Source organism: Bacillus rossius, chromosome 2 (assembly GCF_032445375.1).
Source record: "Bacillus rossius redtenbacheri isolate Brsri chromosome 2, Brsri_v3, whole genome shotgun sequence".
Classification (NCBI taxonomy): Eukaryota; Metazoa; Arthropoda; class Insecta; order Phasmatodea; family Bacillidae; genus Bacillus; species Bacillus rossius.
Genome location: NC_086331.1, coordinates 11,291,710 through 11,313,040, shown reverse-complemented (window position 1 = coordinate 11,313,040; position 21,331 = coordinate 11,291,710). Strand labels below are relative to the sequence as shown.

General features: G+C 32.4%; 1 protein-coding gene across 4 annotated transcripts in view; it reads left to right on the top strand.

Moving 5' to 3' along the window:
- LOC134529095 (sodium/hydrogen exchanger 6) overlaps window positions 1–21,331 on the top strand; it is a 106,787-nt gene that overhangs the window by 13,338 nt on the left and 72,118 nt on the right. For all 4 annotated transcript variants that reach the window (XM_063362820.1, XM_063362823.1, XM_063362821.1 and 1 more), the window contains exons 3-11: window positions 504–581; window positions 750–826; window positions 944–1,153; window positions 2,558–2,702; window positions 4,490–4,595; window positions 6,095–6,297; window positions 10,830–10,941; window positions 16,090–16,243; window positions 16,335–16,386. In XM_063362820.1, coding sequence (XP_063218890.1) covers window positions 504–581; window positions 750–826; window positions 944–1,153; window positions 2,558–2,702; window positions 4,490–4,595; window positions 6,095–6,297; window positions 10,830–10,941; window positions 16,090–16,243; window positions 16,335–16,386 — 1,137 coding nt within the window. The remainder of the gene's footprint in view (window positions 1–503; window positions 582–749; window positions 827–943; window positions 1,154–2,557; window positions 2,703–4,489; window positions 4,596–6,094; window positions 6,298–10,829; window positions 10,942–16,089; window positions 16,244–16,334; window positions 16,387–21,331) is intronic.

Below are 21,331 nucleotides of genomic sequence, written 5' to 3'. Positions count from 1 at the left end.
TAGTGAAACGACAGTGAAAAAGTTTGAGTTGAAATATTGTTTATTCCGTTTTCTTCAGTTATGCTGACACACTCAGTATCCAAATATTTAATTGTAGTTTTATTACTTGTGGTTTTTTGTGTGTTATTATTGTTAATGCATAGATAATATTCTACAAGGTTACCTACCATTACGTAAAGTATATAACTCACCATTAGTTAAAATATAGGGTAGGATTTTATGTTTTACACTAACGCAAGTAACTTTACCAATTTTTTTTAAATATCAGTTTTCTATTTGCCAAATGTTTATAAAAATTTTAGAAGTCAAAAAAAAATTGTTCCTAGCCTCCAATAGTGAGCATTCAGGCATTCTTGTCAACAGTTTGAAATACAATTTTCTCACCTTAAGGACTTTATTTGTTGTACTAGTAATTTTTTTCCATTAACCTTGAGAATACTGTATGTTGAATTTATTTTATGGATTTGCAAGATTTGTCTTAACAGTAAAACTCTTGATTTCAGGCTACATTTGATCCAGAAATATTTTTCAACATTATACTACCACCAATTATTTTTCATGCAGGATACAGTCTGAAGAGGGTAAGCAGATTATTAAGTTCCTTTGTGCTTCTGTTGGATATTCTGGAACAGTGGAACAGTGTGTTTTGTTGCAATCATTATTATATTTTTGTTGTTTTATATTTTAATAATTTATCTTTTTTTTTAATAAGTGGTATTTTGAAATAACTCTTTCTGGTAATGTTTCAGAAATATTTTTTCCGGAATTTGGGAGCCATACTTACTTTTGCTCTCATTGGTACCACTATTTCATCATTTGTTGTTGGGTAAGATATTTCACTTTAATTAGTGCAGAACCGAATTATTGAAGATAAAATACAATCATTCTTTATTGCGGTATTTTGTAGTATGTTGGTCTTGATTGTTTCTTTTCTTCTTTCTAGTGCTCTGATGTATGGTTTCCTCAAGCAAATGTCATACTTGAAAAACAGTTTCACTTTCTTGGACACTCTTTATTTTGGAGCTTTGATTTCCTCAACGGATCCTCTTACGATATTGGCAATTTTCAATGATCTCCATGTTGATGTAAACTTATACGCATTAGTATTTGGAGAAAGCGTACTGAATGATGCTGTTGCAATTGTTCTCAGTGGGTAAGTAAAGTTTATTCTTTGAATATTAATAATTATTATAAAATTCATTGAATAGTTTTTGTTGTATAGTTGGTACTGAATTTTTCTGTCAACATGTATTATGTATACAGGGGTGAGACCCGATACTGTGTGTTCCAATTTTAGAGGTGCCTCATGAGAAATGTAATTAACAATTTAGCTATGATTTTATTACAAAGTGAATGTTAGGGGAGCTTTAGATACTAGAAGAACAATTATATGTACAGTTAAACCTTGTTTATCCAGACTAACTGGCACCAAAGGCAATCCAGACAATCGAAAATCTGGATAATTCAGGTAATATGTGTAATAAGCAAAATAAAATTTTGAAATAAGCAAACTTACCGTTTAGTACGATAAAAAAACTACATTTTGTAACAAAATTTCATAGTATGTATATATATATATATATGTCCTATATTATTTACAAGTCATTAAATAATGTAAAATTAAAATTTCACGTAATTTCTTAACAAAGTATTCTTCAACTTTCTTCTTTTGCAAAAGGGTATGGCATTTGAATGTAGCATAGGCAGGTAAATTACCTTGTGCTAACTGTATTTATTTTGCATATATGTGGAATACAATTGTAATTTTTTATGTGAACATTAAATAAAATGTCTACTAATGTGATCCGGATTATCTGGAGATCCGGAGCAACGAAGGCAGGAAAAACTAGGTTTTACTGTAGTTTTATTTCTTAAAAAAACTAAACTACTTGAAACTAGGCAACATAATTGTGAACATAGTTTTAATAAAATTAAGAATTAAAGTTTACATTTATTTGATTAGTAGTGTTGAGTTCACATTCTCTTTTAGCCTGTAATTAGACAAAACCTTCCTGAAATCCATTTTTCACTTCACAGTATTAATCTTCAAGTGAAAATCAGGAAAACGTCTGCTTTTCAAAAATTTCTAAAGTAAGCCTTTTGCAAAATTAATCACATATTATTTGAAAGATGTTTTCTTCACTACTGAACTTTTATTCTATTTGTAACGCAAAATAATTTCATCTTACTTGCAGGTAGTGTATCCTTCCTTTAACCAAATTAATCCATAACCCACCTTTTTTTCTTTCACTGCAGCAACTCTGTACCAATGTGTGAGTTATTGTATAGAAAACAAGGCAAACCAACCAAAGTCAAGCAATTTCGACGTTTTAAGAAGTTTGTCATTAAATCGCGTGACATTATAAAGAGTTTATACTGTATTAGTTTTGAGGGCAAATGTACTGTAATCAGTGATTAAATGCATAAGTTTTCACTGTATCATAGTTGTTGGAAACAGAAGTGAGTTCATGTCATAAAACGTTCTATACAAGCTGTGTAATTTTTTATAGCTTATGGATCTCACTGAAAAAAAAAAAGGTAAATGTTTTGTTTTCAGGGCCATCCAAAACTATGGAGAGCGATACCAGTCGGGTTCTGGAGGATTTGAAACTGATGCATTTTTTAGAGCCTTGGGTGATTTCATTGGGATTTTTTCCCTTTCATTGCTGATTGGTGCTCTAATGGGCTGTTTCACATCTATAATATCCTTTTGTAACATCATGTTAACTACTTTGTAATTTGGTGATAACATAATGTTATTTGTTAAGGGGCGTGCCTGCTTTGTTTGAAACCTAGAATGGATATGAAATTAATGAACTTTATTTGTGTAAGAAATGAAAAAAATGCATTCAAAATGTTGTTGGATAATAACTTTCATTTGTTGCACGACACAGCCTAAAACACTATTTTCAGGTCTGCTGTGTGCAAGTGTATTCACTGAATACACTCATGCTCAATGGATGGACATAAAGTGGCTTGTTAACAATTTTATAGTATTGAATATGAAACCACAATGCCTACCATAAAATCAACATAATCCAAGAAAAGTTTAAATTACATATAGCAACCAATGGATTTAGCAGCAAACTAGAAAAATTATTTTTAAAATTATTACTAAACTAGGGTCACAGGAGGAGATAAGAAAGATATTTAGTTGCCATATGTGGTGGTACAAGGAAAAATTAATGGTATGAGAGTGATGACAGAAAAGGGTATATCTGTTATAGTCATTAAGAGGACAGATGTCATGATCATGTTAAATAATATATTTGTAAAATTTATTCCTATTCTAAACACAAAAAAATAAGAAACTGTGAAAAATTATTAATTATTGTAATAAATGTGTAAAATGTTAAAGTTTGGTAGTGGTTCTAAGATTGTAAACCATTCAAAGTATGGGTTGCTTGCATTTAAATGTCTACTTATTTGTACATGTATTATACAATACACATTGTGCATTGCTTTGGACCTCTGAGTTAGTAAGCCTTGCTACCTTTCTCAGCAGACCAGCAATTAGTGCTTGGGCATCATTAAATGCTTGTAAGATCACCAGTGTTAGTATATGCGTTCTAGCTCGTATCAGGTCAGGACATAGGCTACTTATATGACTCTGCCCTAAAATTATGTTGGCTACAATTTTTTTCGTAAGCCATTGATTTGTGTTGAGTGCTAACCCAGCATGATGCAACTGTCCTACAACTTCTTTGCTGATTAAATAAAGAAATGTACATTTCTGTTTTTGTTAATTAGATATATAACATTATCACTTAGTTTACTGCATTCAGGGGACCTTTTTTTATCCATACAAAGATATTTAAAAAGTTGTGTAGAATAAAAATTCAATGATATAATGACATTAAATCAAATAAAAACAAATTTCTTTTAGCTTTTCGCACTGCTACTGGCTCTGTAATGAGAATAGCCGATCAGCTATCTCCATTCGGAAAAAAAAATATAACGAGAAAAGAAAAATATGCCCTGGACATTAAATTTAAAATTACCTTTGTATATTTAGTGGTTATAATACAAATATTCATTGAAAGAATAGAGAAAATTGAAAATTAAGAAATCCTTTTATTTTTAAAGAGCTCTGTTTTGAATATGCATGATTCTTATTGGGTTCTGTACTGTTGTTATAGTTGTTGGAGGTAGGTACCAACATGGTTTTAAAAAATGATATTGTGTTTATATATATAGTATTTTAACTTAAATTAACTAATATTCGTTTAAATAATATATTGTCTTTGCCAATCCTATAAGATTTGTTTCATAACTTTCCTGTAATTATATAAATATAGGGAAAAAGTAAATACAATAAAGATTTTTAGAAAACAAAAAAAAATGGATAGGAATATCTCTTGCTTCATACATTTCAATTTTTGCTTATGCATGTGATATTTAAATAACTCTAATTTTGTAAATATATCAGTAGGTACTATTAGAAATGTTTCATTCTCTTTACAAAATGTGCCCCTTAACTTTTTTTTACCTGACCAAGTTCACACGTGTGCGGGATTTCCCTCTTCTGGAGTCAGCATTGTTTGTGTTGATGTCGTATAGCACATTCTTGATTGCAGAGGCATCAGAACTAACAGGTTTGTGTCTTTCATTATCTTGTATATATAATTTGTGTGCGTATGTTTGGGTGTTTCTCCTCTCATTCACATTCCTTACATAACTGAGCTTTATGTAGTCAGCATATGGGTTGTTGGGAGAACTGTAAAGTCTCTATTGATTTGAACATCGGTGACATTAAGCCTTTTGAGCGGAAAAAACTTGCGTTTACTATTATTTACTTTATATCAAATATTTCAGTAGAACAATATAGGAAACTAGTGTCTTTTAACATGTTGAAGGCTGGCGACACCCGACTGCAATGATCCTAGCGGCTTGGCCTGAAGACCGCCCGCGAAATTCAAATTTCCTTGTATTACAATGGGTGATATCGGCTCAGATTTTCTCTCGTCGCTCGAAGTATTGTAGAGTAATGAATTCAAACTCCATACATTTGTATGAAAACAATGTACCGGTATTCATAATCAAAACGAGTTTTCACAATTTAAAAAATATATATATATTGACTTAAAGGTTGTGAAAAATGATCTAACTTTAAACATGATGACAAAAGTGCAATGATCATACAACTTTTAACAATGACACATACTTAACTTTAAAATTGAATTTTTGAAAATAGTTTATTTTGTAAATAATTCCGTGAAACATGATAAAACAGTTTATCTCCTAGAATAGGTGCTCATCTGGAAAAAAAAAATCAAACTCCTAAAAATTTTATTTTTGATAACTTCTGTCCCGAGAAACACAGTTAAGTGTTAATAATGTTGCCAACTTAAATTAACCAACCATTTACAACAATTTACAGCATTTTAAGTGTAGCTAACAATTTTATGTCATATTTTTATAAAAGCACTTATCCTAGAAAAATAAAATTTAAATATTTACAGAAATGCTTTTAAAAACAATAAATTTATAAAAAGAATATTTTAAAAGCATTAATTGTTGCAGATATGTAACTTCTTTACTTCCTACTCATTGAGATTTCTTTCCATAAAGGTTGTAGACATGTAAGGGTAAATACATAAAATATGTTTTATTTGATGTAAAAATAGGCTATATTCCTCTTAATAATAAGAGTGATTTAAAATATCTATTTTTATAAAAAATCTTCAGCTTCTAGAATTAATTTTTGTGAAATGAGGTTTAACATTCTATTAAAAATATTTTTACAAAATTCACTAAAATTGTAATTTCATACTTTTGCAATAATTATTTGTGAAAACAATTTTGTAAGTGTTACTTATTAAAATAAATCATAAACATCAGGAGCTGAAATGTAATTTTTGGTTTCTTAAGGAGTGCCAAAATTTGTGAAAGAACCTAGGATTTGGTTTATATCATCTCAATTAGTTTGCAAACATTCATTTACTGGCAAATTCTGGTTTGAAGAATTTGGTTATGTGAAGTTTTACAAGGCAACCCACCAATATTTATACATTGATGTGTTGCTAAACAATGGACTAGGCCTGTTTTATTGTAATGATATTATTCCGTGTTTGACTTTCTTCTCTTGTTTCAGGTGTTGTGGCTGTTCTTTTTTGTGGGATCTGTCAAGCACATTACACCTACAACAACTTGTCGGTTGACTCAAGAGCACGTACGAAGAAGCTCTTTGAGCTTCTCAACTTCTTAGCAGAGAATTTTATATTTTCATACATTGGAGTTTCCATGTTTACATTTCCCAAACATCATTTTGATCCATGGTTTATCATCGTTGGCTTTGTATCCTTTTTTGTATATGTATTAAACTCCTGACATTTGATGTAAGAACCAGTGAACCTACTGGAGAAATTCATTTTGTAAAACTTACCATAGTTTGGTTATTGATAAATTTGAACTTTTGCTGTCAACTACCAATTTACCCGAATAAGCAGTGCCCTTGAATATCCCTTATTTAAGACCGTAACCAAAAATATTTTTTGTTTAGACTTTTTAAAAACATTACTTGTGAAGTATTTTCAAATTTATATTAAATTTTTATTTGGTACTTTACTAATATTTTAAAAATTAAATTTGCCTTTAAGGTTTTTTGTAAAATTAATTGCAAACTCAGTAGATACCAGTGTTTACATTTGCTTTTTATTATTTTCATACACTTTATTCTTGCCGGATGAGAACTATTAAATTTATGAATAGTTCCAGTAAAAATTGTATGTAAATACACATCACTAGAAATATTGGGAAGTTAATATTTTGTTTATGGGTTAGTGTGAATGATAACATGTTTACAGTGATGCAAGGAAAAAAAGTGTCATGAATGTAAAATGACAAACGACCAAAGCTGTTTTGTTTGCTGCAGTGTAGCACCATTAATATCTCGGCCATAAATGACCAAAATTAATGCTTTTTGCAAATATTATAAACAAAATAAATTGAAAAAGCGCTGAAGGAGTACACACTAGGAATTCTCACATTTCAAATAAAATTTTTATTGCATTACCATTATCACACAAAAAATTTGGTTGTCTGTAAAGTCGGTTTACGGACGATAGTTTAACGTGACGTCATAACAAAACATTGATGAAATGATTGCATACTTTTATGAATAAAATTGAATCATTTTTATTGAATTATCACTATTTTGTATGGATACAAAGAAGGAGTGAAATGAAATCTACAATTTAATTGATAAATTTACTTTTATTTGCATTCATTAATTAAAATATGTTTATTACTTTAACGAAGAGATTATTAACTGTAACTTGTATACATGTTTGCTATTTAACTTCCTCCAATCTGTGTGTTATTCTGTTAAGGATAGGACGATGATAGAAAAAGTAGGAAACGAATGGGAGTGTTTCAAGTTTAATGTGCCTCGAAAAAGTCAAATCGATGGTTGTTCCAATCGAGTGGAAGAGAGATAGATGCTGCGCAAGCGTACAATGAGCGTAATGGGACACAGCGTAACAGGACAATGTGCATTACGGGACACTTTCTTGCATGCAGCCGGCGTTAATCGATTTATTAGACGTTGTCACGCCAAAAAATCTTATATTTTTCCTCCAGTCATGCATACAACTTTTAGTGATAACATGCAATTTATAATTTTTTGTTTTTTCAGCACCCGTAGATGATTGTCACAAACCCTTGGTAACCACAATTTCTTTCTCACAAACAAAAAAAAACTTGCAAATCATGTGCATGATGTCTGTAATCAAATAGCAGGTTCACCAACCTTGCAGCTTTATGGAAATTATGCTATGCAGCGTTGCCATGTGGCATTGTCAATTTTTGAATAAGCTGAGCATTGTGCTTTTTCACCACTTATTCCATGAAAAATTGTGGACGGTTTATTCCGATAAGTACAGCATGTTGGAAAGGCCAAAAGTTTGTTATAAAATATATGTGGTCATCTTGAACTTAAAATATCATCGTCATCAATCAGGGTGATTTAGAAAGTGTTTGCAATGAATGTTTTGAAACAGTCATGATACGTAATTGAAAAGGACATGATTTTTACCAAAGAATGCCCTTCTATTCTTCAAAGTATGATTGTGATATTTAATTAACTTATAAATTTATAGGGAAATGAAAATTTCTTATTTTTATCAGCTATGGTTTTTTTTATATTTACAGTTCAGTAACGGCACTTAATGTTTCAATTTTTTTTTTATCAATAATTGATTTTATTTTTAATATTGGTCTGCAGTGGAGTGAGAGGGACTGTTGTAAGTACAGTGCTGCAAACTCTTGTTGCTTGCTGAATGCACAGCACTTGCTTGGGGCTTGTGAGCTACAGCGTGTTCAGACGATATGCTTACATAAACCAATAGGGAGGTGAGCGCACGACAGCGAAACTAGCTCTCTAGACACTGGCAGTGTTTCAAGTTGCTCTTGATGCCTCATACGTAGCCTTTTGGCAGACTTGTCCGAGTTGGTTGCCAACCACCAGGTTAAGCGATAATTCTCCTATTTCTGTTGTGTTCCAGATCGTTTTCTGTTTCATTTAGCACTCGACTCACCGCAGCCTTGTCCTACTAGGCCTTTCGCAACCTGTCCCATGTGCACATCTTATGTCTAGTCGTTTTATGAACGCTTAACTCAAAATACGGTCTAACAAATAATGCTATTAATAGCAGTTGTAATTTGAAACGCGCACTATGTTATTGGGTGTTATTTCTACAAACCTTCTTTATGAAATATTGCTCTGACGACTGACCACGGAACGAGGTAGCTTCTACTGACACCTGCTCTGTCTCACGCCGGGGTGTTTATTTTATTTTCTTGTCGTTACTGTTAATAAAGGGATTTCCCTGTGAATAGCGCTCTTGCATTTGTTGTTGAATCACGAATATCCTCACCAGACATTTACTAAATGTAATTTTTGAGCTATAAAAGGTCATGCAAGCAACCATAATCAAGAACAACTTGCAGAACTTTTTTTTTTACCGTTGTTAGATAATATTTTATAAATATCTGTGTGAATTTGAGGCCAAAAATAAAATGCAAGAGATCTATCGTGATAAATTTACAGGTAAATCCCTCATATCAGAGTAATGACATGAAAATGAATCGTGACGTGTGGGACCGGGTCATAAGGCCACAATGCTGACAGCACAGGTGGATGGCAGCTACAGCTACCGTGCAATGAAACTTTTCAAATTAAATATTTTGAAATTTACTTTAAGTTGCAACAAATGTATAGTAAAGAGCGTAGTATTTTTTTCACCATCGTGTATTCACAGTCAATTATTTTTCAAGTCATCTGAATTAGAATTATCTTCTCAAATAGTATTTGAAATACCTATCTTTCATTGTCACCTATTTTATTTTATAAATTCTTTTACTTTTATAATCTATATATAAGCTACTTTAACTGTCACCTTAAACAAGTATTCTTCCTAGAGTAAAGCTTGTGTTAATTTGTACAATTGGTGTAAACTAGTGGATGACACTTGGTTATTGCTATGCTCATTGTCGTTTCTCACATAATATACCCTGCCTGCAGATAAATTTCCTGATATTTTGAATTTTTTTTATTTTATATAATTCATTCCTTTATTTGATCAATTTTTAAATTTTTTCTTTATTTTTAACTTTTATTCCATGTTTGCATAGGTAATATTAACCACTGACATTTTAAGTCAGTTTTTATCAACATTTAAGATGACACATAATTTGCTATCATCATTAACATAAAATACTTATAAAAACAATAACATTGCATCTGTTCCTACTTGTTATCACACACACACACACACACACTCTCTCTCTCTCTCTCTCTCTCTCTCTCTCACTCACTCACTCACTCACTCACTCACTCACTCACTCACTCACTCACTCACTCACTCACTCACTCACTCACTCACTCACTCAGTTTACATACTGCCTGAATTTTAATTTTTCTATGACTAGTTTTGCTGCACAATAATGTAGACACTATTTAAAGAAACTGTATGCTAACTAGTTACTGATTTATTTTCTGCTCTCTGTTTTGATATGTTGTGTTCTAGCACTATATCCAAATAAACTTGCATCAGATTTTAGTTTAATTAAAATTATTTGTGTTTCTTAATGTAAGCTTAGGTAACATTGGAAGCACTTCACTTTGCTTGATACACAGAGGAATCTTTGCATGGCCAAACACTTTTTTTCTTCAAATCTTTGATTTTGTTATCAATATTAAGGGTTACTATTTTTTTTTCAAAGTTGAGTTGCTTTAATGCAGTACTTTATTTTTTCTTAATATTTCTTCACAAATGAACAGTCTCACCCCACGTAAACAAGTGTCTCTGTAGGTATGACTAAAATTGTTGTGATCAACATTGAAGATATTTTAAATAATTGGTAACAGCAATAAAATGCTAATTGTAGACAACAAAGTGGAACACAAACTTGCATGAGAATGACTTGTGAAAATTAGTTATGCACCTTTGATGCTCAAATCTTTTTACAGATTTTTAGATTTCATATGTGTTTCTATAACAGACTTTATGTAACAGACTGGTATTTGATTTTCACTGTAAAAATTTTGCAAATGCATTATAATTTATGATTTTGGCATTATCCTTTAATTTATTTTGTTGACCTAAACCTAACAAAGCTAACTGTAACTTCACTCTACAATTGTAATTTTGAATTTCATAAAATTGTTTAATTCAATACACATCTGTTACAGAGAGTTTTTGTAACAGAGATTGTGCAGCATTACCTTCTTCTTGTAACCTTATATTTCTTCAGTCTATTTTCTGTCTTAAGTTCTGCATGAATTTTGTTTGTAAATTTTTTATCTTTTCATTAACATAAATTTACAGATATGTGCTATGCTTGGCCGAGCAGTGAATGTCTACCCTCTTGCTTTTCTGCTGAATTTGGGTAGGAAACCCAAAATACCCTTCAACTTTCAGCATATGCTGTTTTTTGCAGGTTAGTTTTATACGTTTGTTTTGTTTTAATTTATAAGTTTTACTTTCCTAGTCTAGTTATTCAAGTTAGGGTTAGTTAAGTTTTTAATTTGAAAATGCTGGTTTCCCAATCATTAATTTATGTGCAACTTTGTAAGTAGAGTGAAATTGTTTGATAAAGTATTTTTTTTTTAGTTTTGCGTTCGTTCAAATTCAGTTATAGTTAAATCAGTTTGGTACGAATAATTATTGCTGCCCATTTATTAGCACAACTGATTAAAGGCCAAATCTTAATCCAAGGTCTCTGGTAGTAGAATTTAAATAGTCAGTCTGTAATAAAAAAAATAAGAGTGAAGTGTAGTTTCAAATTACTTCTGATCATCCGGTTCTGTTCAGCACACATACTCCTGTTTTTTTTTTCTTATGTAAATAATGAAACTTCCAATAGATGCATGGTGTTAGCACAAAACATGCTGACACAGTTTTCTGTGAGCTTCACCATGTCTTTGCTTAATAATTATACCACGGTGTTTGTGGAGGATTCGAAGTGCTACTGGAAAAGGCATTCTAGTGATTTGGGATATCACATCGAAGCTGACCAAAATATGTGTGAGAGAAAAAAAAGGTTTTCAGAGAAATGTGTAGAAATGAAACCACTTAACAAATATTCTCTTTCACTGCTAAACATTGTTTTGCTTTCTAATACTCAAAAGAAGAGCGAGGAATTCAATGTTAAGTTAAATAATGCTGAACTTTTGGTTAAATTTGACGTTTTCACTAGTTTTATCTGTATAGTTGGTTGTCGTTTTACTCAGTACTTGATAAAGTTTGAGGTAAAACAATATCTGAGACATGCATCCATTTGACAATAATGTAATTTTACCGTCACATTGCAACATCATGTTTTTAAGCGGGTTTTAAAATTTAATTTAAGTAAATAACATACATACTTAAAAACATGAACTAATGAGAAGAGCTCATTGCTAACATATGACTATCTCTGAAACATATAATTGGCTTTTATTTTTATTGAAACCAAAAGCCTAACCAATTATTGAAAAGATCCAAAAAACATAATAAAATTATTTATGTCAATGTTTTATATCTAGAGAGGGTAAGGGCTTGCAATGCTATACTTTATTTATCTCTATACATCTAAAATGGATGGTTTGTATTTAATCTAGAATCTATAAAGCATTTTAAATGGTATTCCATTTTAACTCACCCACCAAATACTTATCACTGTCATGATCACTATTTGTTGTTATTGAATATTAAGGACAATCAAAATCAGAATATATCAATTTTCATGGTGATCAGTTGAATGGTATAGAAGTTGCTGAGTTATTGCTAAATGCATAGCATAAGAATATTCTTCGGGTTCAAATACCTATATAGTCATATTTTTATGGCAATCGGTGGAACTGTGTAGAAGTTGATGCGCTGCAGCGTCATCTAGTGGCAAGTTATAGCAAAATGGATATCGCGAAAATATTCTCTGTGTTCATATATTTACGTATACCAATTTCCATGGCAATCAGTTTGAACAGTATAGAAGTTGATGTGCAGCAGTGCCATCTAGTGGCAAGTTTTAGAAAAATGAAATCTACATAAAAAAAAACTTTGATGTGCCAACTTTCATGGTGATCGGTCAAATGGTGTCGGAGTTTATCAACGTCATGTATACTGACATTCACTTTCATACTTAGATAATATTGAGAGTAATAATGTATATAATATAATAAATGATAAAGAAAAAATAAAATTTAATTTGAGAAACTTTCAAGTATTAAATTTGACTGGAATTGTAAATCAGAAGCATAAAGAAGTTAAATATGGAGGGATGGGGATTTACAAAGAATTATATGAATGTTATCTAATGAGCCATTTTTCTTAGGAAACTAATAACACTGGTTACTACTCGCTACCAAAGTTGGTAAACACTGGGAGTAGCGTTTATGTGTTTAAACACTTTCTTACAGTATATTAAATAATTCTTAAATACGCATGCAATCACAACCATGCTGTCCCACCAAAGGGATGTCCAAAAATAAAATATGTTAAAAATATAAAACAAATTTGAAGAAGGGTCAAAATCAGGTTAGCAGAATTAAAGTATCCAATTTTAATTTTAACAACAAATTCAAATAAACTGTTTACATTAAACGTACAATGGCTTTATAATAAATTTGACTTACTCTATCAAAAAAAGGCTAAATAAAAATACAGTTAAATTACGAGCATACATGCTTACTAAAGTACTTCAAATTGACACTTTAGTTAGAACATGTAAATGCCAATAAAACTGTGATAGCATTGAAAAGCCTGCAACATAAATGCTATTTCAAGTAAAATACTTTAATAACAAATAATAAGTTCTTTTTATTCCTAACCCCCACTGTGAGTAGGAAGACCAAAAGTGAAATCCTAAAATGCAAAATATTTAAGCGACCTGAAATCATTCAAAAATATAATCTAGTTAAGGTTAAGAAGGTAACAAAGAGCAATATATATTAGTTAGGGACATCATAAAAAAGTACCACTGCTTCGTACTGTTTCTACACAAAATATTTATCCCGTTTAATATGCTTCCACCTAGTGTGGTTTCTGTGAGCACTAACAAGAGGGTGTTATTCTATTGTTTTCTTTCAGTAGACAAAAATAATTATTCGTTAAGCATTTAGTGTTTGACACTCAAAACTTTGGTGACGTTTCAGCGAGTCTTGACGAAACTTTCGTTCAACTGCAAAACTAAATTCAAGCATAAATCACTAGTCTGTGGAAGTAACTAAAAGTTAATGAAGTCAGTGCTTTAAAATGGTTTCATACACAGCAGGAACGCGCCGATATACCCGCGGTGTTTGCAAGTCCTGCTTACCCCAGCCGTGCAACTGCAGAGGTCAAATGTCCTTGCGAGCGGAGAGAATTTTGCGTGCAAGTCTTGTCCTGGCCCAAATCGTAACGTAAAGATTTATGCAACAGACATGTCAGTCCCGCCAACTAATTAACAATGTTCATACCGCTTGCAAATGAGATGATAACTCGTCTACAGTGGCTGACAGTTTAGTGACCAGAATGTTTGAACTGTTCTATGCATACGTCACTGTCTGTGGCGAAAATCCCTAAATGGGCCAAGATGACTTGATGCAGGAAATACGTGGGAGGTGGTCTTACTTGATAGTCTGTGGCTTTGGCCGGACGTGCTCCACATGTGACTCGAACTGGCGGGGGGCTGCAGCCACATCCCGCTGCTTATCTAGGCCCCTGGTCCACACCTTCCTCCGAGCACCGAGGTGATAGTCGCAGGAACTGACTCGAACGCACCTCTGCACTTCACGCAGGAACTCGTGCCGATGCAACACACCAAAATTGCCGCAATAGTTTAAGGACACCTGACGCCAAGATTTTGGTACACACCACAGCCAAAAACCCGCATAATTATGGAACTCCCCTCGTAAGTGCGTGAGCCAAAAAATTAAACTAAAAATAAGAATACTAAAAATTTTACAAGTCAAACCACACACAAGCCCACCGCTAAGTAATAAAACATAATTTACATAATATGAAATAATTCAATTTAAATATAAGCAAAAACCCACGATGGTACGTAGAGTAGGTGTCTAATTAGAAGAGCAGCAAAAGTTAACTGTTTAAAGGAACAAATTCACTAGCTCGAGGTGGAACAATGCCTCATATTTATGCCCAGGCTTCTGAGTCCAATTGCTAACGTCGTTTCCGTTTGGCACATGCATATTATATTTCATTAAAATTTCTTGTTTCTTGCAGCATAGCTAAAGTTCCGCCTAAGGGTTTCTGAAAACGTCTCGTACTCTCTCAAAAAGATTTCCGCCAATTTTGGGTCCTCGGTAGCAGTTTTAAAATTACTTGCAAATAAATACTTTGTGCACCGATAATGGCTTTTGCTAAATTTGATGTTACGTTCAGCCAGACTGACACTGGGTAAAATGGATGACGCAAACGCTGCGGGCCGTAATTCTTCAGCGGGGGCTAAAAATAGAAGACAGACGTCACTTGTAGTCTCGTAGTAGGCAGCGTGCAAATTGTGTCTCATCCTGGCATACGCAAACCAAAAGGCTTGCCCTTGGAACATCGCCAATAGCCGACCAAATATGCATGTCGATGGAGACATTTTCAAAAAGTACTAGCCCTACGCTCCCACATTTTGGTTACACTTGTGGACTTGATTCACGTGACCGCAACCAGTCTGTTGACCCTAGACGACTTCACCTCCTTGCGTCATATAGGCCACCTGCTGTTCTGATGTCACTCTCGCTCACTATTCTACCTCTATGTCTTTAAAACGAGTACATTTCTCACCTAATTTTATGATGCCATTTAATCCATATTTATATTTCAATAACAAAACTTTAAAATCATATAAAAATACATATATTTAAAATATACCTTTATTAGTAACCAGTACTTAACAGTTTACCAACTTAAGAAATATAAATCTTAAAAATATTAAGTTTAAAATTAATTAACTTAAATAAAAAAACTTTTTTAGAAATGACGTTATAGTTACATTTCAAATAAAATAAATAAAATAATATTCTTTCAAAGCCAGAAATCATTAAAGGTCAGTATGCACTGGTGACCAGGAGTCACAGCACCTAAGTATACTCATGTACTTATTACATTTGTTTTTTTAGTTAAGTTTTAAGTATAATTTTAACAGACTGTTTGCAGACTTGTATTTTTTTTTTTTTTTGTGTATTCTTAATATTACAAGATTTCATTTTCATAATCTAAATAATTTTAAGAGTTTGTTTTGAAAGTTGCTGACGTTATGACCTTACGGAAAAATAAAGTGAAATGAAACTTTTTCTCTAATATTTTTTTTATTGTTAATATGTTAAAAAATTGGTGGTAATCAGTTGATAATTTTGCTAACCATATTGGAAGAATTAAAAATATAATTCAAGTTATAGCCTCATCAAAATTTTAAAAATTATTTAATATAATATTAAACTTATTGTTTTAGACTTGCTTGCACAGTTGTAACTCTATGCAAAAGATTACTCAAATTGAGCAACCTGCAAAGATTTTGCATAGTTTTTCCTTACCTGACTGCAAGCGGGTGAGCTATAATATTACTGTGCGTAGCTAACTTGAAAGTGGTAATGTTCAATAAGGTTATTTGTTGTAGGTTTGCGAGGTGCCATGTCGTTTGCGTTGGCCATCAGAAACACAGTTTCGGAAGCCCGCCAAGCCATGCTGACCACCACCTCGCTCATTGTGATAATCACAGTGATTGTTCAAGGGGGAGCAACGATGCAACTCTTGACCTGGTTCAAAATACCGTAAGTTTGATCCACCGTCAGTTTTAATTTCGAACTGAAAATTTGCCACCGTGTTCGTGATTTGCTTGAAAGGTTTTTTTTTTTCTTCCAGAGTGGGCGTGGAAGAAGAAGTGGAACTGCTGCCTTACACGGGAGTAAGAAGTGTGAGTACTGCACTTTGATGAATACTAGTTTTGCCAAGTTTATATTTTTGAAACTTCTTTTTGCTGGTTGCTTGGTTTTATGTGAATTTTCCCACATTGCCCATATGGTAAAAATAAAACAATGTATTATCTGTAAAATGTTTACTTCTTTACATTATTTTTGACAGTAAATTTTTATACTAGGTACTGTGTAAGTCCGGAAGTTGATCATAACAATTGAAATAATTTTAACTATCAACATATATTTTGTTAAACTTATTCTAATGAATTCTTTAATATTTCAGTATTATAATTTTGAAATTAGTAAGCAAATTTTGGCTAAAAATACTTATCGTATAGCTAAGTAAACACTGAAAACATCTGTGTGCAATTAAGGCCATGCACTGTACATACATGAAGAAATAATATAAAAATACCACGTGACCAGACACGCCACAGTGAAAGCCATGCCCGTTCTATATTTTGTATTATTTCTTGGCTTTATAGAGTTCAGAAAAGCTATTTAAGTGAGGATTTATGTTTGTATAATAATTTTATGTTTGGTTTGCAAAATAAAAATACTTATTACAAGTAATCCACAGTTCATTGCAACACTTGACAGTTTTGTTTTGGAAAGAGTTTTTTTTTTGTTATGTAAGTAAAATAATGTAATTATAAAAGTTAGTTTCATGTCTTATCAAAACATGTATGATTCAGTACCACACTTGTTTCTTTGTAGCAGTGCCAGTTGGGAGGTTTGTGTGGAGCGCTAAAGTGCAGTCTAGTGCAGCTAACATTGTGTCACCACGACCCTCAAGGCATGGAACTGGTGTGGTCTAATCCTTGTGCATTAAGACTTGCAGGGTACTATTCTAGTTTTCTATGTATCCTAGTAGTGTTTTTGAGATAGAGCAGTTTTAAAAAAAGTAATGTTTAAGGGTAGAAAAATTTTATGATTCTAATTTACTTAGTCTTGAAAGCACTGTTTCTAAGCCACTGAACTGTGTGTTTTTATAGAATATTATTTTGCAGCTACTCTACTTTCTTTAATTGGGAAAATTTTTTTCAATCTTGTTGTTACACAGTTAAAAACACCCAGTAGATCTTAGGAACAATGTATCAGAAATATGCTATCTCTGATATAAATCTTCTAAAAACTATTCAGTATTGGTTCCGTCATTTTATCTTTTATGTTCTTGAAAGCATGGAGTTTGCCAATTCCCAGTAGGGTATGAGAAGTAGGTGGAAGAACAAGGCACAGTCCTGACTCTTGCAACATTACATTTTGAAAGAAGCAGCCATGTTCTAATGTGACACAGAATTTCTTAATGTATATTACTTAACAGAACCTAAGATTTATTAGTGACAATTACAAGTATACATCATAATTTTACTGCATTTAACTATGAAATATATTAATAATTTTTTTACAGTATAACAAATGATTTTTTAACCATTATTTTTTGCAAATTTAATACATTTATTGGAGATGATGACCTGACTGTCTTGAAAATCATATTGCTGCAGAATCTGAAATTTTTTTATATATGGTGATTTGATTTTCTGCCCAATTGATATATGTTGATACTCTATGTTGTTAACAAAATCAATATTTCAGACAGAAATGCCCACTCATCGAAGTTACGAGAAGCAGTGCGACATTTCCTGTGGTTGTTATTTCATGAATTCTTCTTCCAATGACTATTTAATTTCACCAACACGTGGTGGTTGCCAAAATAAGTGTGTCTGAACTCACTGTTTAGAGGAAACATGTGTTGTTCTTACTTACTCAACAGGATGCCAGTGTCTTTCTAGTGTAAGATTCTGCTAGATGTTTTGGTATAAGCATGCAGAGTTTTGAGATAGTTGCTCAAGTAAAGAAAATGGTGGAAACAATGTTTGCTAGCCATCGAACCAGTCGTGAGCTAAGAGGGAAATTATTAGACAGACACAGTGATACTGTGCAAGGTAATCAATACCCGAGATCCTTATGTTGTGGGTGTATGGGAAGGAAATGGATGTGTTTTGTCAGGTTATTTAAATATTTAATGAAACAAACACTTCGCAAATAGTGGCAAGTTCTTTAAGAATAATTATGTTACAGATGAGGGTTTTGTCCACACTGAAAATATATTAAATGGCTACCTAATTGACCTTGAAATAGTCTATCAAAAACTCTAATGTCCTAATTTTTTTAAGGTAGCTAATTCCAATTAAAAGCTCTTTGTATCTAGTTTGTTTATTTTCTTTGAGCAGGTGTAAAACCTTGAAGTGTGGAATACATCCAAAGAAATGTGAAACAAGTTTTCAGTTGATGAATTATAACCTTCAACTCCTTACAGCCTTGAAAGATTAAAATACTGAAAATCTATGCAAGGATTCGTAGTAAACTAGGATATGGAGGCATATGAAAATTTTTTCAGAAATTAGGTCTTGTTCATCACATATGAATTTATTGTATTCAAATTAAATATGTATGGGTGTGCTGAACATGTTTGTAGCCCATTGCCTTCAATAAATACATCATGCAGGTACATGTAATTCGCTTTGTAGCATGAGGCACACACAGCTACCTGCAGCAAGGGAAGGTTTACTTTTTGCTTTTTGAAAATAACCTGGAACCTTGTAAAGACCTGTTTTCTGATACACATGTAAACTGGGCTGTTTTTTTGTTGTTCCCTCTGCAGCAGTGGTTGAGCTCAAATAAGTATGTTGCAAAGCAGTGCCATGGTATGAGACAGCCATATTTCTCACTGGCTCTCAACCGAATCTTTGTCATCGTAACCTCGTATCTTGGACCCAGAATGCTTACTTCACCCATCACCCACATCATGTCTAAACACTTGATATTCATAATAAAGTATCAAAATAAATCAAAATGCCTTACTGCCCAATTTTTACAAAAGCTATCAATAAGACAGTCTCTTATGATTCTAAGAAAATTTGTTCATTCTTCTGAAATATTCATTTTAGATTGTTTTTGTTAATATATTTGTATAAGTATAGCTAAAATAAAATTTTTTTTATTTTACTACATAACCCTTTTTTATTAAAAAAAAAAAACAGAGCTTCAGGCTGTTTGATTCTGTTTCAAGAGGAAAATGGCAACCACTGTAGTGCTACTAGACTTGTTTGTAAACTTTACTTGTAAACAGTAGTTGGAGAGATGTCTGTGAAATTGTCACTGTAGCGTATTTTGCTAATAAGTACAGCTAAGCATTTTTTTAGAGTAATCTAACTGGTTAGGGGGGAAGGGGTTGGAAATTATAAAAAAAAACACTATTCATTTCAAATTATGTATGTTCAATGAAGCTTTAGAGTCAACTTATATTTCCGAGTGTAAATTGTCCTTTGAACAACATTCATTGAATTTGAATTTAAAGAAAACAAATTAGGCAACAACTAATTCTTTAAGTCAAAGTGCTTGACAAAAGTTTAAGGTAATTAAATTTAATGTTGGTTGTTGGTGTTATGTAAAAAATATGGTTCATGAAAAAGTCTTTCTAATTATGATTTTTTCAGAGGTGGCAGGTATGACATTACATTCACAACATGCAATAAAGAAAAAATAATAATATAAGATAGTAACAATATCTGGCTGAAAAATACAGCATGTCTCTAAAGTCTGCTCGAGGTTTTGGTGAATTGTGTTGAAAAACTAATTGAGCTAGCTACATGTTGCCTCTCTTGGTAACACGGAGATAGTCCAGACGATATTTCAGCCCTTGCTAAGTTCTGTGGAATGTGTCTGCTGACATAGTTGAGATCACGTTCCTGATAATGGTCTTCAGGCTTGGAAAACATTGCTCTTGACATAACCCCTCTGGGAAAACTATGATGTCAGGTGGACATGGAGGCCAATGTTAGGGCTGTCTTTGCCGATCCATCTGTCTGGAAATGTGCTGTCTAGGTACCCTCTTGTTGCAGAATCATGTTGGGCTGAAAGTGCTCAATTCAATCCACTTCTGTACGATCGTGTATGTGCTAGCTTACAACATGTGGGTTTTAGGTGCCCCATATGCACACATTATGCCTTTAGACTTAACAGGATAAATGAAGTATCTCATCTATAAAATAAACTTTTTTAAGAAGGCACCATCAATTCAGTGTGATTCACATTTTTTTTGTGAATTGTTTATTTATATCATTGTTTCATTTTTTGCACTAACTTATTCTTGTACACACATAATCTCAGTCTATTATGCAGCACTCTGTGTGCATTAGCACATGGTAAATCCCATTTTCACAAAGCTATGTGTGTGGATTTTGTAGAGCTTTGCGCAAAGTCTCATTATTTCAAAATTTTTAGCACCAACATCCGGTTGGCCACTTATTTAGTGTTCATGGATGCTACTGGTTTCTGGAAAATGCTGTTGCCAGCCTGTCAGAATCTCTCAATACATAGTCTCACCAAGGTTGCTTATTTAACTGTGTGTGGTAATTTTGTGGAGTCTAGGTGACTGACTTTTTAAAGTAATATCACACAATGTGCAAACTTTTGCACAGTTGCCATTTAACAAAAAAATTGACTGATAAATTATATTTGCTACGCCATCTGCTGATGGCAATAAACTTCTAGAATTTTACATCTGTATGCCAAAAAAACAGTATGTTGCTAGCTGTTAGTTTTTCCACCATACTGTTTCAAAAACCTAGCCTACTTTATGACACACTGTGCAACTAAATTAACATCCAGCCACTGTAAGTAAGTAGTAATAAATTTACCAATAGCTCAAATGTACACTTATAAATAAAAATGCTTTCAAAAAGTTAGAGCTATTGTTTATCATCATCTTTGACAACTTGCATTTATTTTTGAATCCATACAGAATGGTTTCAATAGCTTCTGCCAAAACATTGTGTTGGGTGTGAAACAGTAAGGGTTAAGCCTGGAGCTGGATAAACGGAAACAACAGTTTTTATCCAATCTTTTCTATTTATTAACACTTATTTTACAAAATAATTG